We start from the raw sequence: 26,450 nt of genomic DNA on the forward strand, positions 1-26,450 counted from the left end.
TATACTGTATACTAACAGTAGTTCCTCTTGGCTCTATCGTGGCCACTTTTGGCCAATTTAAACCCATGTAAACTACATTTTTTCATTCCTTGTTATTCACAGTACTAAATCATACAAGTTAGGTAAAATTGATTTAATTCCTAACTCAACACTTCAAAATTGTAGTTTTTAATGTTTTCTACCAGATTGTGTCATTTGTCTATTTTTGGCCAAAGGAACAATTTCATGTAATATTCTTAGTTTCCAATAGGGCGTATGATGACTTACTGCCCTCCAATGGAGTAAATGAATGACACAATTTTGACACAGGTGTGATCTTAAGGATGTCAGATAATGAAAAGTGTGTCTGTACATGAAATTGCAGCACAAAAAAATGTAGAGAGAAATAAATTATTGCATCTTAGATCCAGCTTGCAGTGAATTTCTGCTGATGCAGGCTGTTGAGCTTTGAGTGTCCCAGACAAACTGGACTTAGATGCACATGTTGAAAGCAACTGTAGCTTTGTTGTTTTCATAAAAAAATCCCACACACAACTACACAACAGCCCTTACACACTCAAATATCTACTTTCCACAAAAAAAAAAAAAATCACAGGTCACTTTGCAGAGATCAAAGATGCAGCTGCAGGAAACCAAAACAAACTCTGCCACTGTTTATAAATGTGTCCTGGACTTTATGCAGAGGCAGTCAATACTAATGCTGGACGAGCCTAACAGCTCCCACATCATTTCTTCTCTGGCAAGATGGCAACAAGGTCATATTCACTGCTTCAAGAATGTGACTCTTTGAAGTGATCAGAGAGCGAAGATGGGGAGAAATCCTCTGCACTTGAAGAGACACTGTCCACGATGAGGACACATCCTGAAGATGATGACACATCCTCTCCTGAAGATGAGGACACATCCTGTCCTGAAGATGAGGACACATCCTCTCCTGAAGATGAGGACACATCCTCTCCTGAAGATGAAGGGACATCATCTCCTGAAGATGAGGACACATCCTCTCCTGAAGATGAGGACACATCCTGTCCTGAAGATGAGGACACATCCTATCCTGAAGATGAGGACACATCCTCTCCTGAAGATGAGGACACATCCTCTCCTGAAGATGAGGACACATCCTCTCCTGAAGATGAGGACACATCCTGTCCTGAAGATGAGGACACATCCTATCCTGAAGATGAGGACACATCCTCTCCTGAAGATGAGGACACATCCTCTCCTGAAGATGAGGACACATCCTCTCCTGAAGATGAGGACACATCCTCTCCTGAAGATGAGGACACATCCTCTCCTGAAGATGAGGACACATCCTCTCCTGAAGATGAGGACACATCCTCTCCTGAAGATGAGGACACATCCTCTCCTGAAGATGGGGACACATCCTATCCTGAAGATGAGGACACATCCTCTCCTGAAGATGAGGACACATCCTCTCCTGAAGATGAGGACACATCCTCTCCTGAAGATGAGGACACATCCTCTCCTGAAGATGAGGACACATCCTCTCCTGAAGATGAGGACACATCCTCTCCTGAAGATGGGGACACATCCTATCCTGAAGATGAGGACACATCCTCTCCTGAAGATGAGGACACATCCTCTCCTGAAGATGAGGACACATCATCTCCTGAAGATGAGGACACATCCTGTCCTGAAGATGAGGACACATCCTCTCCTGTGTGTGTGAATGAGCAGCTTGTTGCATTCAAAGGTCATTGTGGATTTCACCAATATATGGCCAACAAGCGTTGGGAGGTCACTTACAAGAACAGTGTTAAAATATGGGTCACCTGTGATGTGGCAACCTCATATGCCTGGAGGATGCAGATTTACAAGGGAAAACCCCACAGTAGTTCCCAGGAAGTTAACCAGGGAATGAAGGTCACGTTCCAACTGACACAGGGGCTCCAAGGACACACTGTCACTTCTTACAACTTCTCCACTTCCTTTGCCTTGGCAGAGGAACTCCTCTGAAGAAAACTGGCTCTGATTGGCACAATCAGGAGAAACAAACCAGAGCTACCTCCCCAGCTCCTCTAGCTGTGGCAGAGTTAGATTCTGTCATCTATCTTCGCTTCACCAAAACTACCATGGTGGGGTTCTAAATGCCCAAACAAGGGAAGAATGTGCTTCTTTTCAGCACAAAGCACAGGGAACCATCAGTCAGCAACGGGGAAAAGAGGAAGCCTGCAGCAATCCTGGACTACAGTAGGTGCAAAGGCGGTGTGGATAAACTAGACAAGGTTGTTAGAACCTACAGTTGTCGGAAAGGAAAACCAGCCACTGGCCACTGGCTCTCTTCTAAAAACTCCTGGATATCTCTGTATACAATACCTTTGTCCTGTGGAAATCAGACCATCCTGAGTAGTTGCCTAAAACCTACCAAAGGAGAGTGTTCCTGGAAGAGCTGGGGCACATGCTGGTGACCCCAGAAGCTGTAAGAAGGCCTTGTCCCCCATGCTCAAAAGCCACTGCTACAACTGTTGCTGGGATACAGCAGTCTGAATCAGAGTGTGACCCACAGACCACCAACAATGAGGAGAAGGTGTGAACTGTGCACCTTCAGGAGAAGAGCAGCATCCACTCCATCTAATCTGTGGAAAGTGTGTCTGCAAAGATCACTCTACTGTGGTTTGTACATCCTGCTGCCCTTCAGCACACACACACACACACACACACACACACACACACACACACACACACACACACACACACACACACACACACACACACACACACACACACACACACACACACACACACGCCCTGCTTTTGTTCTCTTGTTCGCTATCAAAATACATGTTGTTGTTCAAAGTAAACAACTGCTTTGTTTCTCAAATCAAATTTAAAGGGTTAAAAGTTTTGAAGCTTAATGAAATTTTGGATTTCATGATCAGGACTGATTCTTTAACTGTTGAAAGTAGAAAATAATAATAATATATGGTATTTTTTACAGCATTTTGTAAAAACAGCAGGTGGCCATTTTTGGCCACGAACATGCTGAGTGGAAGTTGTTCTTCTTTTTTGTGTCACTCCACAAAAAAAAATAATGATGCATAAAAATCATTGATACTGCTAATTATTGACAAACATTTAGCTTCAATTATGATTAGAAAATTAGTCAGGCAGCATGTATTATTTTTATTACAAAAGTGATTTTGTGCTTTTCTCCCTTTATAAATCATTAGCATTATGTTATCTAACAGGTATTTAAAGGGTTAAAATTCTGAATTTGAATGAAATTTTGGTTTTCATGGACAGAACTGATGCAACTTTAAAAAATCAAGTTGGTAAAAGTGGAAAAATATTTTAATATATATTAATTTTAAAGCATTTTGAGAATGCAAATGGGGGGTGGCCATTTTTGGCCACGAACAAGCTGAGAGGGAGTTTTTTTGGTTTTGCCCTCTATGCTCAAAAATAATAATGCGTCATAAACAGTGTTGCTGTTAATCAGTTACATATCTCAGACTGTGCTATTAATTAAACAAGAAAAATAAGTAGCACTGGGAATATACATAATGGTCACTTTTGAGGTTGTTTTCAACAAGCGCATTGTACAAACAAACTGGCATTTGAAGGGTTAAAAAATTTTAAAGGAATGAATATTTTATATGTATGATATGAACTGATGTTAGTTAAAAACTTTATGCAGTAAAAGTAGCAAAAAACATAAAAAATCTAAAAAATTACAGACTCAGTATGTGGGTGGCCAAAAATGGCCACGAACAAACTGAATGGATGTTGTTTTTGAACAAGGCCAGAGGGCTAGGAACAACAAGTAAGCCTGCAGTCTGAGAGCGAAGAGTTCTGCTAGGATAATATGGTACTATCAGGTCTTTAAGATATGATGGAGATTGGTTGTTAAGAGCTTTATATGTCAGAAGAAGGATTTTGAATTCTATTCTAGATTTAACAGGAAGCCAATGAAGAGAAACCAATATAGGAGAAATATGATCTCTCTTGCTAACTATCGTCAGTACTCTGGCTGCAGCATTTTGGATCAGCTGTAGATGTTTCAGAGAGCTATTGGGACAACCTGATAATAAGGAATTACAGTAGTCAAGCCTAGAAGTAACAAATGCATGGACTAGTTTTTCTGCATCACTCTGAGACAGGATGTTCCTGATTTTCACAATATTTCTCAGGTGGAAAAAGGAAGTCCTACAGATTTGTTTTATGTGTGAGGCGGCTGTGGCTCAGGTGGTAGAGCGGGTCGTCCAATGATCGAAGGGTCGGCGGTTCGATTCCCGCTCTGTCCTAGTCATGTGCTGTTGTGTCCTTGGGCAAGACACTTTACCCACCTGGCCTCCAGTGCTGCTACTCACACTGGAGTATGAATGCGTGTGAATGCTGGTGGTGGTCGGAGGGGCCGTAGGCGCAGATTGTCAGCCACGCTTCCGTCAGTCTGCCCCAGGGCAGCTGTGGCTACAAATGTAGTTTAACACCACCAAGTGAGAATGTGTGAGTGAATGAATAATGGGTTCATTGTGAAGGGCTTTGAGTGCCTTGAAAAGCGCTATATAAATCTAATCCATTATTATTATTATAAAGGACATGTCCTGGTCAAAGATAACACCGAGGTTCCTCACAGTAGTACTGGAGGCCAATGTAATGCCATCCAGAGGAACTATATACTTTGAAAGCAATTCTCTAAGATGTTTGGGGCCAAATACAATGACTTCAGTCTGGTCTGAATTTAGTAGTAAGAAATTATAGGTCATCCAGGTCTTTATGTCCTTAAGACAATCTTGCAGTCCAGCTAGCTGATTAGTTTCATTTAGCTTCATAGATAAATACAATTGAGTGTCCTCAGCGTAACAATGGAAATTAATACAGTGCTTCCTAATAATATTGCCTAAGGGAAGCATGTATAATGTGAACAGTATTGGTCCTAAGACAGAACCCTGAGAAACTCCATGATTAGTGACTTTAGTTAATCCTGTTCTGGTTCTAGTCCTGGTGTTAGTCCTGGTCCTGGTGTTAGTCCTGGCCCTGGTCCTGATATTAGTCCTGGTTCTGCTCCTGATGTTAGTCCTGTTTCTGGTCCTGGTGTTAATCCTGGTTCTGGTCCTGATGTTAGTCCTGGTTCTGGTCCTGGTGTTAATCCTGGTTCTGGTCCTGGTGTTAGTCCTGGTTCTGGTCCTGGTGTTAGTCCTGGTGTTAGTCCTGGTTCTGGTCCTGGTGTTAGTCCTGGTTCTGGTTCTGGTGTTAATCCTGGTTCTGGTCCTGGTGTTAGTCCTGGTTCTGGTCCTGGTGTTAGTCCTGGTTCTGGTCCTGGTTCTGGTCCTGGTGTTAGTCCTGGTTCTGGTCCTGGTGTTAGTCCTGGTTCTGGTATTAGTTCTGTTTCTGGTTCTGATTTTCTCTGTTCTTGTCTTTTTATCTTCTCTGAACTTTTCTTTCTTCTGTTTTTGTTTCTGAGTGTGTATTTAGTGTGTAGTTGTGTGTATTTAGTGTGTAGTTGTGTGTAGTTGTGTGTATTTAGTGTGTAGTTGTGAGTGTGTATTTGTGAGTGTGTATTTAGTGTGTAGTTGTGTGTATTTAGTGTGTAGTTGTGAGAGTGTAGTTGTGAGTGTGTAGTTGTGTGTATTTAGTGTGTAGTTGTGAGAGTGTAGTTGTGAGTGTGTAGTTGTGTGTGTATTTAGTGTGTGGTTGTGTGTATTTGTGTGTGTATTTTGAGTGTGGTTGTGAGTGTGTATTTAGTGTGTAGTTGTGAGTGTCTTGCCTGCAGTAGCGTTTGATTCGTTCTCTGAGAACACCTGAGCTCAGTTCAGCCGCCGGCGCTCCGAGATCTGAACACCTGAGACCCTCATCGGGAACGCTGCCGGAAAACCTACGGACGGAACGCTGGCACGATGCGTTCAGGGACAGAGGAGAGACGATGCGTTCAGGGACAGAGGAGACACGGTGCATTCAGGTGCAAACTGTAAATGTCCTGCAGCAGGACGAACAGAATAAAGAGGAACAGAACTATTATTTTCCATCTGCAGTTCATTAAATCATCGATGACCGACACTGAGCTCATTAATTAAATAAAGTGAGAGAAGTTTGGGAGAAGAAGCAATAATCTGTGACTCTGATGATCAATGAAAGTCTGATTAAAATGTTTGTGAGAATCTGAAACTCGCCTGAAGCTCAGAAAGTTTCCTGACTTTAAGCAGCTGATTGATCAAAACATCGAATTCACAAACAGAACGGGTGACACCTAAAAATACACACCGTGAAAATACACACGTAGAAATATACAACATGAATATACACACCATAAAAATACACAACATAGAAATACACACCGTAAAAATACACACCTAAAAATACACACCGTAAAAATACACTGTAAAAATACACAACATGAAAATACACACCATAAAAATACGCAACATGCAAAAACACAGCGTAAAAATACACAACATGAAAATACACAACATAAATATACACAACGTGAAAATACACTCCGTAAAAATACACATGAAATTACACACGTAAAATACACATATAAAAATACACACTGTAAAAATACAACATAGAAATACACACCGTAAAAAAACACTGTAAAAATACAACGTAAAAAAACAGTAAAAATACACAACATGAAAATACACACCATAAAAATACGCAACATGAAAATACACACCGTAAAAATACAACATAGAAATACACACCGTGAAAATACACTCCATAAAAATACAACGTAAAAAAATAGTGTAAAAACACAACATAGAAATACACACCGTGAAAACACACTCCGTAAAAATACACTCTGTAAAAATACACAACATGAAAATACACACGTAAAATACACACTTAAAATTCAAAATGTGAAAATACACACCGTAAATACACACACCTTAAAAATACACAACGTAAAAACAGACTAAAAATATACAATGTAAAAATACACAGCATAAAAACACACCGTAAATACACACAACGTAAAAACACACAACATAAAAAAACACTCTCTAAAAACACACAATATAAAAATACACAACATAGAAACACCCCGTAGAACTCCTTTGGGAGGAGGTTCTGATGAACCCGCATCAGGCACTGAGTCCTGTGACATCATGAGGGGGCGGAGCTTCTCCTGGACTGAGAGGACAGACGGCAGCAGGACACAGATGGAGCAGGAGGTGTCTCTGTTATTCTCCTGTCATCAATAATCAATAATCAGCAGTGATCAGGAGGACTCCTGCTGGACGGTGAGATGAGCTGAGCTTCAGTCTGGATGAGTTTGGTGGAGCAGATTAACAGGATCAGCTGCAGATTAACGCATGAATAAATGTGTTCACAGGAATGTTTTAATATCTGACTCCAAACATGAAGCCTGAAGTTATTATCATTATTATTATTATTATTATTATTCATGAAACACCAAGAAAAGAAGGAACTCTGAAGAAGATTATTTTTTTCTGTTTTGCTGAAACTATCAGGATGATTTAGTTCTATTATTGATCTAATTATTGGCAGATTATTGGTTTTTACTCTCTGTCCTCCATCTCATTGTGACCTTTCATTATTTCTTTGAAAATCTTTCTGTGCTTGTCTCAAAGGGTCCAGCTGGACGTCTCCTGTGTCCCAAAGGAAACGTTTGTCTCCTCAACACCGGACAGAACGGACAATTCAACATCTCTGACACTTTACCGTCTTCCTATTGGACGGTTTACTGTCTTCGTATTGGACACTTTAATATCTTCCTAATGGACACTTTACCGTCTTCCTATTGGACACTTTAACATCCTCCTATTAGATGGTTTACCGTCTTCCTTTTGGACACTTTACCGTCTTCCTATTGGACACTTTAACATCTTCCTATTGGACGGTTTAACGTCTTCCTATTGGACGGTTTAATGTCTTCCAATTGGACAGTTTAACGTCTTCCTATTGGACGGTTTAACGTCTTTCTATTGGACATTTTAGCATCTTCCTATTGGACGGTTTAGATTCTTCCTATTGGACAGTTTAGCGTCTTCCTATTGGACGGTACCTGTCTCTTCCTGTCTCTTCAGAGATGAACGGTCTCTGTTCTCTGAGCGCGCTCAGTATGTTCCTCCTGGTCCTGTGGGCAGAGTCAGGTTACGGCATGATGACGCTGAACTCGGTGCTCCTCCCTCAGGTGTCCTCAGGAGGACAGGGGGAACGAGCAGGAGTTCAGTCCCACCTGAGGAGGAGGAGAAGGAGCTGGGTGTGGAACCAGTTCTTCATCCTGGAAGAGTACGTGGGGGACGAGCCGCTGTACGTCGGAAAGGTACGAAACTCATCCTAGATCACCTGATCAACACCTGATCAATATATGATCAATATATAATCAATACCTGATCAATATCTGATCAATACCTGATCAATACTTGATCAATACCTTATCAATACATGATCAATACCTGATCAATATCTGATCAATACATGATCCAGGTCCTGGTCCTGGTCCAGGTGCAGGTCCTGGTCCTGGACCAGCGACCTGTTAAGGAGGACTCACCTGCCTCCAGGTGTGGATGATGGTGAGGACCTCACTGTAGAAGGTCTGTGCTCTGCTGTGATGTTCTTCTGCAGCTAGAGTCCTTCCCATGGAGAGCTGTGAGCTCAGCTGGCTGCACAGAAGAGAACCTCCAGAACCAGAACAGGAGGGTGGAGGAACATCTCAGGAGACCACAGACCTTCATGTTCTCTGCTGGTTCTCTGCTTCTGGTCCCTGCAGCTACATTCTGACGTGGACAAAGGTGACGGGCAGGTGAGGTACATCCTGAGCGGTGAAGGAGCCAAGTCCATCTTCTCCATCGATGAGGACACGGGGGACATTCACGCCATCAGGAGGCTGGACCGGGAGCAGCAGGCCTACTACACCCTGAGGGCCCAGGCCCGGGACCGGAGCACCAATCTGCTGGTGGAACCCGAGTCCCAGTTCATCATCAAAGTCCAGGACATCAACGACAATGAGCCCCGGTTCCTGGACGGACCGTACACGGCCCAGGTGGCTGAATGCTCTCCTGTAGGTGAGTCTGAGGAGAACATCATCAGCAAATCCATGGGTGTGATAGAACCAGGTTCAACTCAGCAGAAATAAAAATCATCTGGTGAATGCTAATTAGATCAGCAGCGACTCGTTAGAGACAACGAGCAGAAACTAGTGCTGCACGTCACAGTCTAGTGCTTTAATGTGAAAATCAGAGCTCAAACAGGCTCTTAATGTGAAAATCAGAGCTCAAACTGACTCTTAATGTGAAAATCAGAGCTCAAACAGGCTCTTAATGTGAAAATCGAAATTCAGACTCAATGTGAAAATCAGAGCTCAAACTGACTCTTAATGTGAAAATCAGAGCTCAAACAGGCTCTTAATGTGAAAATCGAAATTCAGACTCAATGTGAAAATCAGAGCACAAACAGACTCTTAATGTGAAAATCAGAACTCAAACAGGCTCTTAATGTGAAAATCAGAGCTCAAACAGGCTCTTAATGTGAAAATCAGAGCTCAAACTGACTCTTAATGTGAAAATCAAAACTCAGACTCCTAATGTGAAACTCAGAGCTCAACCAGACTCTTAAAGGGATAGTTCGGGATTTTTGACATGAATCTCTATGGCATCCCTATCATTAGTAACGTACACTCTCACTGTCTTACCCCCGACAGTGTCCCGTGAGCCGAGTTCTGGTCCGGTTCTGGTCGCGGCGAAAGTAGTCCGGCAGGTTTCCAGGGTCACTTAAATAAAACGTATTTCTTCTAAAAACAGCATGTGTTCAAAAGAGTGATTTATTTGCATCACAAAACCCATTTCCACGAAAAAGTCACACCACGTAATCACTTGGCACTACTTCCTGTCCCGTCGTATCAATGCGCTGTCCTCCAGCTGACTGCTGCGTACATGTGTTGATATCAACACATGTATCAATGCGCGCTGCCTGGAGGACAGCGTGCATTGATTGCGCATGTGTTGTTGATATCAACACATGCGCCGCGACCAGACTACTTTCGCCGCGACCAGAACCGGACCAGAACTCGGCTCACGGGACACTGTCGGGGGTAAGACAGTGAGAGTGTACGTTACTAATGATAGGGATGCCATAGAGATTCATGTCAAAAATCCCGAACTATCCCTTTAATGTGAAACTCAGAGCTCAAACAGACTCTTAATGTGAAAATCAGAGCTCAAACAGACTCTTAATGTGAAAATCAAAACTCAGACTCCTAATGTGAAAATCAGAGCTCAGACTCTTAATGTGAAAATCAAAACTCAGACTCTTAATGTGAAAATCAGAAGTCAAAGAAGCTCTTACTGCATTGAAGTATGGGGAAATGCCTGCAAAACATATACTCAGTCAATTTTCATTTTCCAGAAAGGAGCCATAAGAATAATCAGTAAAAAACAATATAGAGATCCAACAAATTCATTATTTCTTCAGTTAGAACTGTTGAAATTTCAAGAATTAGTAGATTATAGTATTCTGCAATTTATGTTGAAAGCTCACATAAATACGTTGCCAATTAACATCCAGTAAAGATTTGGAAAAAGAGAAAGCAAGTATAACTTAAAAGGAACAGAGATGTTTAAAAAACCATGGTTCAGGACTAGATTGATTGAATGTTGTGTGTCTGTAAAAGGAATCAGTTATATATATATATCATATATATATATATATATATATATATATATATATATATATATATATATATATATATATATATATATATATATACACATATATACATATATATATATATATATATATATATATATATATATATATATATATATATATGTTTATGTTGTTTTTTTTAGTACGTTTTTTGTAAATTGAGTTCTGGGGATAAAGGGCCAGATAAAATAAGACTTGTCTTCTTTCTGCTCCCTTTCATTCTAGTTTGGAGAAGTTTGTATTTACATTAAATTTTTTTATTTTACAAATGAATGAAGTAAAGAATAAAAACTAAAACTAAAACTTAATGTGAAAATCAGAGCTCAAACAGACTCTTAATGTGAAAATCAGAACTCAAACAGACTCTTAATGTGAAAATCAGAACTCAAACAGACTCTTAATGTGAAAATCAGAACTTAAACAGGCTCTTAATGTGAAACTCAGCTGATCCAAACATGATGTCGCTTCCAGGTTAGCTCCACCTCACTGGGCCCTGCTGCACATGCTCAGTAGGGTTTCAGCGTTTAGATCTGAAGGATTAACGCTGGTTTAGGGACATGCTGTGATGTTCTCTGAAGAATAGCTGCACTTTGCTAAATGAGGCCGTCTTTGTGCGAATAAAGATTGAGTTTGAATCACGCAGGTGTTTCTCTGCAGGTACGTCTGTGGTGACGGTGGTTGCCACGGACGCTGATGATCCCACCTACGGAAACTCTGCCAGACTGGTTTACAGCATCCTGCAGGGGCAGACACACTTCTCTGTGGAGCCAAAGACAGGTGACAGGAACACACCTGGACACACCTGGACACACCTAGACACACCTGGACACACCTGGACACACACCTGGACACACCTAGACACACCTGGACACACACCTGGACACACCTGGACACACCTAGACACACCTGGACACACACCTGGACACACCTGGACACACACCTGGACACACCTGGACACACACCTGAACCTACCTAAACACACCTGAATGCTGACTGACCACTCACACGTTTCATCAGATACATTAGGATTGTGATGTGATGGTCTCATTTAATGACATCACTGAGTTCACACCTGTGTAACATCACCTGTACATACCGTGACTCTCAATAACTGCTTTATTATAAAACCAGAGGATTCCTTCTGATGAACAATTAAAAACACTTTAGAAAGAAGATACTGAAAGTTCAGGCTGCAAACACAATGCAAATACACAACGTAAACACACAACATAAATACACAACAACAATACACATAACATAAATACACAACACAAATACACAATGCAAATACACAATGTAAATACACAACAATACACACATAAATACACAACATCAATACACACAACGTAAATACACAACGTAAACACACGACGTAAATACACAACGTAAACACACACCATAAATACAAAACAATACACACAACATAAATACACAACATAAATACACAACGCAAATACACATATTTACACAACATAAACACACAACAGTAATACACACAATGTAAACACACAACATAAACACACAATGTAAATACACAATGTAAATACACATCATAATCACTCAGCAACAACTAAACGTGGTTGCTGCTCAGAACTAAACTCCCTGAAGAACCTGAGAAGAACCCTGATGGATGTTGGAGAACAGTTTGGTCAGATGAAGATCAATGAGTTGGGCTCAGAAACAATACTCTACTGTCAGAAGTAATCTGATTACTGTGAGGAGATACAGTGGTTGGAGTTTTTATAGTCACTGCTGTGGTGGAGCCTGTTTACTACACTGACCTGTAAATGATCTGGACCACAGGAACCTCCTCTGCAGGCCAAACATCAGATTATATCAGATTAAACCAGATTAAATCAGATTAAACCAGATTAAAAGACTTCCTCTGAAACTCTTCATCCAAAGGAAGCAGAGGTCACATGATGGTGATCATCTGCTGTTAGTGGGTCATTCAGGAGGAACACATCCTCATTCCAGCAGGTTCATGTTCTAAAGCAGAAACGTTCTGATCTGATCTCAAGGATCTGGATCTGTTTCATTGATCTGTAGAAAATCTAATCCTGATCATTAGTGTTTGTTGATAGTTAAACTCCCACAATGCCCTCTGCTGTAACATAACATGATAACAACATCCTCTGGATTAAACAGGAAGAGGCTCCACCTGGTGGAACAACCAGGAACTACAGCTGATCTACATCTACTGACATTATGGAGAGAAAACGGGTTTACTGCAGTACATCCTACCCTTTAGTACTACATTTACCATCTAATACTACATTTACCCTCTAAAACTACATTTACCCTCTAGTACTACATTTACCGTCTAATACTACATTTACCCTCTAGTACTACATTTACCCTCTAGTACTACATTTACCCTCTAGTACTACATTTACCCTCTAATACTACATTTATCCTCTAGTACTAAATTTACCCTCAAAGCAGCTTATAAATCTGCACTGATAACACCAACATCTAGACCTCATGAACACCAACATTTAGACCCCTATGAACTCCAGGTTCTGGTTCCTACCAATGAGTCCGCATCAACATTTAGTCAGAACTGGACTAAGATGATTTCCGACATGATGATGTGATGTTGATGTATGGAGTCTTGGTGGCCTCTCTTGTTTTTGGCCACAGCACTCTAAATCTCTGAGCTTATTCCCTATGAACAGTAAAGTTTTGTGAACTTCATGCTGCAGCTGACTGAGATAGAAGAGTTTCGATGAACATTAGTTCTCTGACTTTTCTGGAATGTTTCATGTTCTATCAGGACAAAACATTTTCACTGTGAGTGTTTCTACCTGAACTGTTCCCAGCTGATCAGATATATTCTCACCTGTCCTGCAGGTGTAGTGCGGACGGCTGTACCTGACCTGGACAGGGAGGTGCAGGAGCACTACCTGCTGGTCATCCAGGCCAAAGACATGATGGGTCAGATGGGAGGTCTGTCAGGAACCACCTCCGTCACTGTGACGATCACCGACGTCAACGACAACCCGCCTCGCTTCCCCCGCAGTGAGTCCGACATGAACCCTGAGATACCGAGTACCTGTTCCAGCGTACCTGTGTTTACTTCTACTAGCTTACCTGTGTGTACTGGTACTAGCTGTGTGTACCTGTACTAGCAGTGTGTACTGGTACTAGCTGTGTGTGCCGGTACTAGCTGTGTGTACCTGTACTAGCTGTGTGTACCGGTACAACCTTTGTGTACCGGTACTACCTGTGTGTACCGGTACTAGATGTGTATACCTGTACTACCTTTGTGTACCGGTACTACCTGTGTGTACTGTTCCTACAGAGAGCTACCAGTTCAGTCTTCCAGAGGCGGCTCTGGTTTCGTCTGTGGTCGCAAAGATCAAAGCTGTGGATCTGGATGTGGGTCCGAATACAGAGGTGGACTACAAGATTCTGGATGGAGACGGACTGGGAACCTTCCGGATCCTCTGTGATCCAGATACACAGGAAGGACTGGTGATCCTTCACAAGGTACTGGTCCTCCTGTCCTCGGCGCTGGTCACCAGTTTGTCCCTGCAGACATCTTCTTCTTCTGGGTGAAAGTATTCTGGTTCTGGATCTGGTCCTAAACGTGCTGCTGCTGATTACTCTCAGCTAAACACAGGTTCTGCTGTATTTAGCACAATCAAGCCTCCATAAGTTTACTTAAAGTTTAAACTGATTCGGAGCTTACTGACCGTCTGTTAACAGCAGGATTGTTTGGGGAAGTCCTGATCCGAGTCATTTCATATTTAGTATCTACTGATACCTGATAACGTTTTCTTGGGATAGAACACAGATCAGCTGTAGTTCCGGGTTGTGCCACCAGGTGGAGCTCCTCACAGCATTCTACTGTAGAGACCAGAGGAGGCTCAGAGCTCAATCAGCTCAGACAGTCCTCATAGTGGAACACAGAGCAGTTTCTGTTTAGATGACTCAGTTATTGACTGGTTGTTCTGCATTTATTGGAGGAATTATTCAAATGAACGACACCTGGATGAAAACAGAGGATCAGGTTTAGTTCATATCGACACTGATCAGCTAAAAATGGCTCTGATGCCATTGAAATCGACCCTGATGTGATGTGGATCAACACATTCATGGTGTTCTGTTCAGACAACAGATGGTCCAGTTCTGATCCAGAACCTTCCATCATCAGTCGGTCCCCTGGAGCCTCTAGAGCAGGTGGCAGAGTTTAAATTTAGCCTCAGGGAAGATCACTCAGTCCTTTAAAGCAACCTCCAGATGACTCTTTCCAGATGTGTTCTAGCTGCCTGTGAGGGACCTTGATGTCTTTCAGCTTCACTCATCATCTCCTGTACCTGATCCCGTCAGGCTGTGGACTTTGAAGCCAAGTCCAGCTACACTCTACGCGTCGAGGCGTCCAATCGCTATGTGGACACCCGCTACCTGTCGGCAGGTCCTTTCAGTGATGTGGTGATGGTTCGGCTCCTGGTGGAGAACGTGGACGAGCCTCCAGTGTTCTCGGCCTCCATCAGCCGGATGGCAGTGTCCGAGGCGGCTCCGGTAGGAACCGACCTTGGATCAGTCTCAGCTCACGACCCCGACGCCTCCAACAGCCCTGTGAGGTAGGACGACGAGTCGATGGCAGAACCCAGAGCAGCCAGATCAGAACCTAAAGAACACCTGTCTGTCTGTCTGTCTGTCTGTCTGTCTGTCTGTCTGTCTGTCTACATGTATGTCTGCCTGTCTGTCTGTCTGTCCACAGGTACTCCATAGACAGACAGACAGACCTCCAGCGTTACTTCGACATCGACAGCAGTTCCGGTGTGATCAGGACAAATAGACGTCTGGACAGAGAGCTCAGCGTTCTGCATAACATCACTGTTGTCGCCACGGAGACCTGTGAGTCCCATGATGTCACACAATGTCACACCTGTCTGTGACAGAGATACCTTACAGGTGTGTCTCTGTGTCAGTGGATCCATCTCAGGTGGGGAAAGCTGTGGTTCTGGTCTCTGTGGCAGACGTTAATGACAATGCCCCGAGCTTCGCCGTGGATTACCAAACGTTTGTCTGTGAGAATGCCCAACCTGGACAGGTAAGCCTCACCTGTTCTAAGTTTATGATCACATAGACCTCATCTGTTATACCTTCAGTTTACAAACAGGTTCATTGTGAGAACCAACATCACCTTTCCCCAAAGCTCTGCACACATGTAGTCATCTGCACCAACAACAGGTAAGAGTTCACCTGCTGGTGCAGATGTTCACCTGCTGGTGCAGATGTTCACCTGCTGGTGCAGATGTTCACCTGCTGGTGCAGATGTTCACCTGCTGGTGCAGATGTTCACCTGCTGGTGCAGATGTTCACCTGCTGGTGCAGATGTTCACCTGCTGGTGCAGATGTTCACCTGCTGGTGCAGACATTCACCTGTTGGTGCAGTTCACCTGCTGGTGCAGATGTTCACCTGCTGGTGCAGATGTTCACCTGCTGGTGCAGATGTTCACCTGCTGGTGCAGATGTTCACCTGCTGGTGCAGATGTTCACCTGCTGGTGCAGATGTTCACCTGCTGGTGCAGATGTTCACCTGCTGGTGCAGATGTTCACCTGCTGGTACAGACGTTCACCTGTTGGTGCAGTTCACCTGCTGGTGCAGATTTTCACCTGTCTGACACCTGTCCTGACCTGCAGGTTGTTGAGACGGTGAGTGCGGTGGATCCAGACAAACCAGAGAACGGACATCAGTTCCTGTTTTCTGTAAGCACTGAGGCTGCTGGGAACCTGAGTTTCACCCTGAGAGACAACAATGGTAAGGTCTACCGTCAGTCTGATGTTCACCCATTTCACACCTGCTGAAATCACTCAGGTGTTTGCTCCTGTCACCTGCCTCCTCAGACAACACAGCGTCTGTCCTGACTCGACGAGCTGGATTTGTGCGGCGGGAACGGCCGCTCCACTTCCTGCCGGTGGTGATTTCTGATGGCGGCGTTCCATCTCTGAGCAGCACGAACACGCTGACTGTCACCGTCTGCGACTGCGACGTCCACGGCAACCACCAGCACTGCAGCCAGGGGGCGGAGCTACCGGATGGCCTCGGCACCTCCACTGCAGTTCTGCTCACCTGCATTCTGCTGGGTACAGCCTTAGACATGATGTCACCACCTCCAGACCCCACCCTTGTGATGTAATCACATCCAAACCCCGCCCTCATGATGTTACCACCTCCAAACCCCACCCTCATGATGTCACCACCTCTAAACCCCACCATCATGATGTCATCACCTCCTAAACCCCGCCCTTCAGGTTCCATATGAGGAAGAGTTTGCAGGTCTGTTGATCCAGACCAGGTGTCCCTCTTCAGGTCCATACATCCTCAAACTTCCACCTTGCTGAGGCCCTGCCCCTGTGTTCAGGTGTACTCAGATATTATCAGGTGTTCTCAGGTGTAATTAAAGAATTATTCTGCAGAGTTTTATGTTTGGAACCTCACCAATTTAAAGTGGACCTCAGACTCGCTGCCGTTAGCATTGCCTTGCTACATTGCTATCTTGACTCCGCCCCCTCTGTCTCCTCAGGTGTCGTCATGGTAACAATTGCCATGAACCGCAGGAGGGCGGAGCCTCTGTTGATAGACGATGAGCGAGACATTCGTGAGAACATCGTCTGCTACGATGATGAAGGTGGAGGAGAGGAGGACACCGAGGCCTTTGACATGTTCGCTCTGAGACACCTGAACCAAACGCAGCCGGCCGGCCGAGACGCCGCTGAACTACTGCCCCCGCCGTCGCTCACCAGGAACCCAGGGCCCCACAAGGACAAAAACAGGCTCTTCCAGGAATTCATCAGAGACCGCCTGAAGGAGGCAGGCCTGGATCCGACGGCGCCGCCCTACGACTCACTGCAGACCTACGCCTTCGAGGGTCGTGGGTCGGCCACCCAGTCGCTCAGCTCGTTGAGTTCGTTAAGCTCGTTAGAGTCTGAGCAGGGCTACGAGTTCCTCAGAGAGTGGGGGCCCAGTTTCAGGAAGCTTGCTGACCTCTATGGACACCATGAAGGAGGGGGAAGGGGTGTGGCCAGTGGCGTGTGACAGGTGTGGATCCAGCAGGTATGGAGGGTGTGACTAGAGCATCCACCTGCATCAAACCGGTCAGAATGGGAACACGATCACAGCTTGAGACTCAAGTGGTTCTGAGACCCAGCATGCATTTCTACAGAGAGTCCAGCTTGTCGGCCATGTTTGTAGTCCAATCAGAAACTGTGACATTCATTAAACTTTGTTCAGCTGACCAATCACAACAGGTCTGCTGTTCCACACCCAGAGTCACCTGACCACTGTGTCCATGGTCTGTGATGTCACCGACAGGAGATAAAACCAGGAGACCAATCAGCAGGAGGACTCGCTGCAACAAACCTTTACAGTTATCATTATTATTATTGTTATTATTATTATTATTATTATTATTTTTATTATTATTATGATTAAGCTAACCTGAAGAGAAGCAACAAATGCAGCAAAGCAACAGACTGAACCTGATTCTGTTGAGTTTGATTACAGTCCTGTGATTAGCAGGTAATCAATAATCAGAAACCTGTGTGCTGGAGGCTCCATTACCTGAATGCTGATCAGCTGTGATTGTTTGATCCTCTGTGATTCCAGCATCTCACGTGCATAAAAGAGTGAATGATCACTGCAGTGATGTCGTCCCAGGTAGCTGCAGGAGATGCTTCCACAGCTGTAATCACGACTCCACTAAACCGTGTCATAATGTAAACCTCCTGTTCACACTTTTAGCATTAGTTCTGATTTTCACATGACACCTCTGTACTTTTAGTAGTCTGACCAGCACCACAACTACATGTTCTTCTGTACATAGTTTCTGATCCATCTGTATGTTCCATGTATGATCGTCTGGATACCTTCAATAAAGTTATCTATCTATCTATCTATCTATCTATCTATCTATCTATCTATCTATCTATCTATCTATCTATCTATCTATCTATCTATCTATCTATCTATCTATCTATCTATCTATCTATCTATCTATCTATCTATCTATCTATCTATCTATCTATCGAACCTGTTTTATTTCTCCAGCCTGCAGTTCTCCGCCCCGCCTGCAGGGCTCGCTGAGCTTCAGTGAGCGCTGTTTGAGCTGGGAGCTTCCGTTGTGTGTGGCTCACAGAGCAGACTGCTCTCGTGTCTTTAGCAGCCGTTTCCTCCGGTGTGTTGGATCGGTTTCTCAGTGATGGGGGTCCGTACCGGTCCGTGCCGTTTCCTGCTCCCTTGGCTGCTGCTGCTGCTGGTCTCGGCGGTCCCCCCTCTGAACGCCTGGGACGCGGACCTGGAGCTGCTGGACCTGGTGGAGGAGATCCCGCAGACTTTCTACCAGTTCCTGAACCTGGACCAGGTCCGTGCAAACGGCTAATGGCTAACTGTTTCCATGGTTACCGCTCAGCGGCTGCTAGCTGCCTGCTAATGATAGTAACTGAATGCCATGTACACAGTGAGGCTAAGTCATTTAGCATCCGGCAGGCTAACGGCTAGCTGAGGTTAACCGATACCTGAGGCTAACTGATAGCTGAGGCTAACGGCTAGCTGAGGCTAACAGCTAGCTAACAGAGAAGCTGAGGTTCAGACTGTGGAGGAACCAGTAATTCATCCTGACAGCTGTCTACCAGGTAAACTGGCGTCACGTGGTCTGGTTTGTTTACCTGAATATTAACACACCTGTAAACAGACGTCACCGGAAACAGCTGACTGTCAGGTTCAGGTTGAGGTTCCTGCTGACAGGAAACAGAACCTCAGAGTTTCTGGTGAATCCTGGTCAGATTATTTTACCTGAAATCAGCTGTTCTGCTTCAGAAAGACATCAGACTGAATTTATGAAGCCTTCAACCTGTTTATAGAAGGTCCAAACATCACAACTGAAACCTGTCTGTCTACCTACCTACCTGTCTGTCTCTCTACCTACCTGTCTGTCTCTCTACCTACCTGTCTGTCTCTCTACCTACCTGTCTCTCCACCTGTCTACCTGTCTGTCTCTCTCTACCTGTCTGTCTCTCTACCTGTCTGTCTGTCTACCTATCTGTGGTCCAGGAGGCGTCCCCAGCAGAGATAAAGAAGGCCTATCGTCGTCTGTCTCTGATTCTGCATCCTGATAAGAACAAAGATGAAAATGCTGAAACTCAGTTCAGACAGGTGTGTAAACATAAACAAACAACAACAACACTGTAAACAACACTGTAAACACAAACAACGATAACAACACTGTAAACACAAACAACAACACTAAACACAATCAACAGCACTGTAAACACAAACATACAACACTGTAAACACAAACAACACTGTAAACACAAGCAATCAACAACACTGTAAACACAAACACACAACAACAACACTGTAAACACAAACAACAATAACAACACTGTAAACACAAACAAACAGCACTGTAAACAACACAAACAACAATCCTGTAAATAACACAAACAACACAGCAACAACACTGTAAACACAAATGACAACAACACTGTAAACACAAACAACAACACTAAACACAATCAACAGCACTGTAAACACAAACATACAACACTGTAAACAACACAAACAACACTGTAAACACAAGCAATCAACAACATTGTAAACACAAACACACAACAACAACACTGTAAACACAAACAACAATAACAACACTGTAAACACAAACAAACAGCACTGTAAACAACACAAACAACAATCCTGTAAATAACACAAACAACACAACAACAACACTGTAAACACAAATGACAACAACACTGTAAACACAACACAGAGCAACACAACAAACTGCTGAGAGTAAACAACTGTCTGTTTACAGCTGGTGGCCATTTATGAAGTCCTGAAAGACGAGGAGAGACGACGCAGGTGAGCAGCACTTCTCATCACCTTCTCAGCCAATCAGAGCTCATAGTGTAAACAGGTACGTCTTGGCAGGTACGATGACATCCTGGTGAACGGGCTCCCTGATTGGCGGCAGCCAGTCTTCTATTACAGACGGGTGAGGAAGATGAGCAACGCCGAGCTGGGCTTCCTTCTCTTCCTCATCCTCACTGTGGGACACTACGCCGTCATCTGGTCCATCTACCTGGAGAAGCAGCTGGTGAGCAGCCAATGAGAGTGCAGCAGGCAGCCAATCAAAGCACAGCAGGCAGCCAATCAGAGCGCAGCAGGCAGCCAATCAGAGTGCACAGGCAGCCAATCAGAGCCTAGCAGGCAGCCAATCAGAGCCTAGCAGGCAGCCAGTCAGAGCGCAGCAGGCAGCCAATCAGACCGCAGCAGGCAGCCAATCAGAGCGCAGCAGGCAGCCAGTCAGAGTGTTGTGTGTTTTTCAGGATGAGCTGCTGAGTAAGAAGAAGAAGGAGAAGAAGAAGAAGCTGAGCTCCAGGCCTGCAGAGGAGCTCAGGTGTATCGGTCAGGACCGGGCTGACAGGTACGCCTCTGACATCATCACTGCAGCTGTGTCTTTGTTTGTGTTTCTTATTGTTTGTTGTTTTTCCAGAGTTCAGTACCGACCTCACTGGCAGGACATCCTCCCTCTGAAGCTCAGCATCTGGCTCTACCTGTCGGTCAAGAACCTGCCGCACACTGTCCAGGTACACGATCCTGGTCCTGGTCTCAGTCCTAGTCCTGATCCTGGTCCTGGTCTCAGTCCTCATCCTGGTTCTGGTCTCGGTCCTGGTCCTGGTCCTGAACCTAGTCCGAGTCCTGGTCTCAGTCCTGGTTCTGGTTCTGGTTCTGGTCCTGGTCCTGGTCCTGATCCTGATCATGGTCTCAGTCCTAGTCCTAGTCCTGGTCTCAGTCCTGGTCCTGATCCTAGTCTCAGTTCTGGTCTCAGTCCTGATACTGATCCTGGTCCTGGTCTCAGTCCTGGCCCTGGTCCTGGGTCTGTGGTCTCAGTCCTGGTCCTGTTCCAGGTCTCAGTCTTGGTCCTGGTCTGTGGTCTTAGTCCTGGTCCTGTTCCTGGTCCTGGTCTCAGTCCTGGTCCTGGTTCTGGTCCTGGCCCTGGTCCTGGTCTCAGTCCTGGTCCTGTTCCTGGTCTCAGTCCTGGTCCTGTTCCTGATCCTGGTCTGTGGTCTCAGTGCTGGTCCTGTTCCTGGTCTCAGTCCTGGTCCTCGTCCTGGTTCTGGTCCTGGTCTCAGTCCAGGCCCTGGTCCTGGTCTCAGTCCTGGTCGTGTTCCTGGTCTCAGTCCTGGTCCTGGTCTGTGGTCTCAGTCCTGGTCCTGATCCTGGCTCTGCTCTGTGTTCCAGGAGGTGAAGCAGTACTATGAGGACTACCAGCAGATGAAGCAGCAGCAGAGAGAAGAAGCTGAAGCTGAGCATGAAGCTGCTACAAGTAATCTATGTCCATGTGGTCCTTCCAGGCCACCGTACTTTAACTCAGCATTACCGATCGATGATCATTAATCAATCGCATTGATCAGTCAGAGCTCTGTGTCCTGCAGGAGAGAAGAGGACCAAGGTGAAGAAGCAGAAGGTGGAGTTTCCTGTTTATGAGCCGTCCTCAGAGAGCAGCTCCCAGAGCTATGTCCAGACCACGTCCATCGAGGACATCGAGGACCAGATGGACGACTGGCTGCAGGACAGGAGGGCTGCCAGGAGGAAGGTTTGAGACTATTGATCAGTGGTTGGTCAGGAAGTGATCATTGATCGGTGATTGATCAGTGATTAATCCGGCTCTCTGTCCTCAGGCTGCTGATTGGACGGAGGAGGAGCTCAGCCTCCTCAGCAGGTTGATGGTTAAATTCCCAGGAGGAGCTCCGGGCCGATGGGAGAAGATCGCTCATGAACTGGGCCGATCGGTGGCCGACGTGAGACCCGTTATTCTGGTTCTGAACCAGTCCAGAACCTCATCAGTCCTTCTGGTGCTGCTGTGGTTCCTGTCTCTTACTGAATGTTTCCTTCAACAGGTGACCACCAAAGTCAAACAGGTGAAGGACAACGTGAGCCACAGCTCAGGTAAACTCACTGGAACAGGTTCTGCTGAGGTTCTACTGTTCTACTGTCAGTCTCCTCTGAGGTTCTACTGTTCTACTGTCAGTCTCCTCTGAGGTTCTACAGGCATCAGTCTCTACTGAATTCTACTGAGTCAGGTTCTACTGAGGTTTACTGTCAGGGTCAGGTTCTCCTGAGGTTCTCCTGTCAGAAACAGGTTCTACTGTGTTCTCCTGAGGTTCTCCTGTCCACTAACCGTGCCATTCTCTGGGTTCAGGTCTGGTGAAGCTGTCAGAGCTGAAAGCCCCTCCCCCTGCTGTGGATGACAGAGTGATGACTCAGAGGGTAGGCGGGGCCTGTGAGGAGGAACAGGAGGACGAGGAGGTTCCGGTGGTCCGGAGGAGGAACAGGAAGTGTTCCGCGGTGACAGACGGAGGGGAGGTGAAAGTCAGAGGTCGTCGGCAGAGAGACTTTGACCCGACGGCGGCGGAGGACGAGGAGGTGGAGCCTCAGGCGAACAGAGAGAAGGTGGACTCTGCTGTTTGGACTCAGAACCAGCAGAAACTGCTGGAACTTGCTCTGCAACAGTTTCCCCGAGGAACCGCAGAACGCTGGGATCGCATCGCCAAGGTGGTTCCAGGAAAGACAAAGGTGAGGCGGATGGAACAGAGAAGCTTTAAGCTGGTATTCCCTGCAGGAATGTTCCTATAGAACCATCCAGAACCATTCTCAGGGGAGGACAAGGTTCCTCCTCCAGGGTCGGTTCTCCTGAGTGGTCCTGGATCACTGCTGATTGGTTGAACTCAGAGAGGAGGTTCCGCCTACAGAACATAAAGGAGCAGTTTGGTTAATTCATTTACAGATAAACTGATTTAAATTCATTTAATTTCACCAAACCAGTTTAACCAGTTTACGTCTGCAGCAGAGAGTTGAACACACAGTACTGATCAGTAGATAAAAACTGATTGATAAATGACTGTCGACTGATTAACAACCGATTGACGACTGATTGATTGATTGATAACTGATTGATAACTGATAATGTCTAGATGCAGATGACACCCAGTTTTATTTATCTATGGAACCAGATAGAACCAATCAGTTGGTGGAACTTCAACATGTCTGAAGGACATAAAGACCTGAATGACCTGGAACCTTCTCCATTTAAATCCAGACAAACTGAAGTTCTTGTATTTGCAACACTCCATCTAACCAGATAGTTCCTCTAGATGGTGCTGCCTCCAGTTCTACTGTAGAGAACCTTGGAGTTCTCTCTGACCAGGATCTGTCCTTCAACATATAAGCCAGTCTGTAGGACAGGTTTCTATCATCTAATGTTGTAAAATCAGGAACATCTGGTCTCAGAGTGATGCTGAGGAACTAGTCCATGCATTTAGAACTTCTAGGCTGGACTACTGTAGTCCCTGATGATCAGGAGGTCCTGAGAGGAACCAGGAACAGAGTTCTCCTGTTAGCTTCTCTTCATGGCTCCCTGTAAAATCCAGGATAGAATCTAAAATCCTTCTTCTAACATCTAAACTCTTAGTGAGCAGCTCCATCGTATCTTAAAGACCTGACTGTTCCACATTGTGCTATCAGAACCCTTCCCTTTCAGACTGCAGATTTACTGCTGGTTCCAGAGGTTCCAGAAGCAGAACCTTCAGTTATCAGCTCCTCTGTGGTGGAACCAGCTCCCAGTTTGGGTTCTGGAGGCAGACAGCCTCTTTACTCTAAGACCAGGATGAGAACGTTCCTCTGAGCTGATAGTTAGAGCTGCTCAGCATCAGCTCATCTGTCCCTTAGTTCTGCTGCTGTAGATTCTTATGATGCACTGGGCTCCTCTTCATACAGGTAGATCTCACCTTTACATCCACTGACTGTGTTCTCTGATCTGGAGCTTCTGTTCTCACCAACCTCCAGAATGTTCATTGTTCTGTACTGTTTGTTCTCCATCTGATATCCCCCTCATCCCCACCTTCACCCCAACTAAAGGCAGATACCTGCCTTCCCTGAGCCTGGTTCTGTCTGGTTCCTTCCCTCTGTATCTGACTGCAGCTCAGAGGGAACCCAAAGTCAACTTTGGATTGTTGGGTTCTCTGCTCTTTAGAACATGCACAGGACTAAGAAATGTTTGTTGTGAATGTGTTGTGAATTCAATTCAGTTTTATTTATATAGCGGCAATTACAGGTCAGATTGTCTCAAGACACTTTCCAGAACCCATATGAACCCCCAGAGCAGCCCTAAGGAGACAGTGGCAGAAAAACACCCTTTAACAGGAAGAAACTTGGAGCAGAACCCGGCTCTAATGTGGGGGAACCCATCTGCCTGCTGGAAGGAGGGTTGAGAGGCACAGAAGAGGTAGAGAGGGGGAGTGATCAGAGAAGATGAGGGTGGGGAACAAGGAACATAAAGGGACACTCAGAGAAAGGACACAGGGAGAAACAGAGTGAGTGTAATGCAATAATGGTATATATATATTAAATATAATGGTAGATAGAGAAGGGCTCAGTGCATCCAGAGAGGTCCTCCAGCAGCCTAAGCCTGTAGCAGCAGAACTAGGGGCAGAACTAAGGGACGTCCAAGAGGAAGACTCCAGCTGACCCCCTCAGGGTCCCCCAGTCAGTCCTAACTATAAGATTTGTCAAAAAGCACAATACGTTATGTTGTTAACATGTTAATATGTTCTGAATGTGTTATGTTGTGAATATGTTATTATATTGTGAATGTGTTGTGAATGTGTTGTAAATATGTTATGTTGTGAATGTGTTGTTATTATGTTGTGAATGTGTTGTGAATATGTTACTATGTTGTGAATGTGTTGTTATTACGTTGTTTACTGGTTCTGTTTAAACCATTCTGACCTGTGCTGCTTGCAGGAGGAGTGTATGATCCGCTACAAGATGTTGGCTGAACTTGTCCAGAAGAGGAAACAGGCAAAGAGCTGATAGCAGGTGGTGACTGCTGACTCCGCCTCCTGACAGGTGAAGAATCAAGTGACCTGCTGTGCTGCCTCCTGATTGGACTGACTCACAGTGTGCGTCTTTACCTGCTCAGGTGTGACCTCCCAGCTCCTTGTGCCTTATCTCCGTTCAGCATGCTGCCGGTCACTGAGTGTTCACAGATCAATAATCAGTATTTATTACCGTTTACAGCGCAGGAACACCAACAGCTGACATGTTGGTGTTTTTGTTTTTTTGCAGATGAAATAAAATCAGCTTTTAAATAATCCAAGAGTCAAATTTACTGATTCTGTCGCTGTTTTTATTCATGTTTTAATGATTTAAAATATCCACCTCTGAGCTCCAAACCAAAGAAACCTTTATAAACCGTAGAACAGAATCATCAGGGTTTTAGATTAACCATGGTCCTTGAACGTCACGTGTGACATTCAGCTTAATCAGGAAAACTTAACCAGAAATAAACTAAAATCCTCAGTCTTTTTATTCTATGCCTCAGAGCCAGAACCTCCTCCCGGTTCTGGTTCTCCAGGACCAGCTGAGACCAAAGCATTCAGAGAGTTTCAGGTTGAAATGCAGGCAGTGTTTCCTTAGAGAGACTAAATGCAGCTGAAACAAAACAGAGGAGCAGGTAGTTGGAGATCCATCCAGCATGGAGAAACATCTTCAGATGATGAGCAGAGTCGAGAGGAAAAGTCAGGAGATAGAAAAACATCTACAAGATGAGGAGATGGTAGGAGCTTTCTGGAAACGTCTTCCAGAACCTCCAGTTGGTTTCTCCTGAAGCTCCTACCATCACCAGGACCTGGATGATTGAGAACCACCTCAGAAGTCTGAGGAACAACATTAGTTCAGAGTTTAACATCTGAGGAGACGTGGTGGTTCCTGGGTTTTTATGTTCTTGAAAAATAGAAGTGTGTTT

The 26,450-nt window shown here is 44.9% G+C and overlaps 2 protein-coding genes across 2 annotated transcripts; both read left to right on the forward strand.

Annotated features, from left to right (window-relative positions):
* The first annotated feature begins 7,109 nt into the window (after positions 1-7,109).
* On the forward strand, positions 7,110-18,533 carry LOC129349899 (cadherin-7-like). The gene is made up of 12 exons (XM_055014719.1): positions 7,110-7,205; positions 7,557-8,251; positions 8,699-8,993; positions 11,290-11,409; positions 13,486-13,653; positions 13,937-14,124; positions 14,968-15,221; positions 15,362-15,498; positions 15,573-15,694; positions 16,288-16,405; positions 16,492-16,731; positions 17,172-18,533. The coding sequence occupies exons 2-12, from the start codon at positions 8,015-8,017 to the stop codon at positions 17,681-17,683; spliced, it is 2,391 nt and encodes a 796-aa protein (XP_054870694.1). The 5' UTR covers positions 7,110-7,205; positions 7,557-8,014; the 3' UTR covers positions 17,684-18,533.
* A 234-nt stretch (positions 18,534-18,767) lies between these two features.
* LOC111577606 (DnaJ (Hsp40) homolog, subfamily C, member 1) lies at positions 18,768-25,797 on the forward strand. Its single transcript, XM_023283952.3, has 12 exons — positions 18,768-19,007; positions 19,697-19,798; positions 20,457-20,503; positions 20,573-20,738; positions 20,971-21,068; positions 21,138-21,231; positions 21,887-21,971; positions 22,081-22,241; positions 22,327-22,446; positions 22,546-22,594; positions 22,848-23,221; positions 25,448-25,797. Exons 1-12 carry the CDS (start codon positions 18,846-18,848, stop codon positions 25,514-25,516), a joined length of 1,527 nt encoding a protein of 508 aa, XP_023139720.2. The 5' UTR covers positions 18,768-18,845; the 3' UTR covers positions 25,517-25,797.
* The last annotated feature ends 653 nt before the right edge of the window (positions 25,798-26,450 follow it).

The sequence above is a fragment of the Amphiprion ocellaris genome, chromosome 10 (genome assembly GCF_022539595.1).
Source record: "Amphiprion ocellaris isolate individual 3 ecotype Okinawa chromosome 10, ASM2253959v1, whole genome shotgun sequence".
Classification (NCBI taxonomy): domain Eukaryota; kingdom Metazoa; phylum Chordata; class Actinopteri; family Pomacentridae; genus Amphiprion; species Amphiprion ocellaris.

Excerpts from the sequence above, each read along its gene's own strand:
- LOC111577606 (XM_023283952.3), top strand. The coding sequence starts at position 18,846 with ATGGGGGTCCGTACCGGTCCGTGCCGTTTCCTGCTCCCTTGGCTGCTG. Across the intron at positions 20,504-20,572 it reads GACGAGGAGAGACGACGCAG|GTACGATGACATCCTGGTGA; the intron begins GTGAGCAGCACT and ends ACGTCTTGGCAG. Across the intron at positions 21,069-21,137 it reads GGTCAGGACCGGGCTGACAG|AGTTCAGTACCGACCTCACT; the intron begins GTACGCCTCTGA and ends TTGTTTTTCCAG.
- LOC129349899 (XM_055014719.1), top strand. The coding sequence starts at position 8,015 with ATGAACGGTCTCTGTTCTCTGAGCGCGCTCAGTATGTTCCTCCTGGTC. Across the intron at positions 8,994-11,289 it reads GGCTGAATGCTCTCCTGTAG|GTACGTCTGTGGTGACGGTG; the intron begins GTGAGTCTGAGG and ends GTTTCTCTGCAG. Across the intron at positions 15,499-15,572 it reads TGTTGTCGCCACGGAGACCT|TGGATCCATCTCAGGTGGGG; the intron begins GTGAGTCCCATG and ends TCTCTGTGTCAG.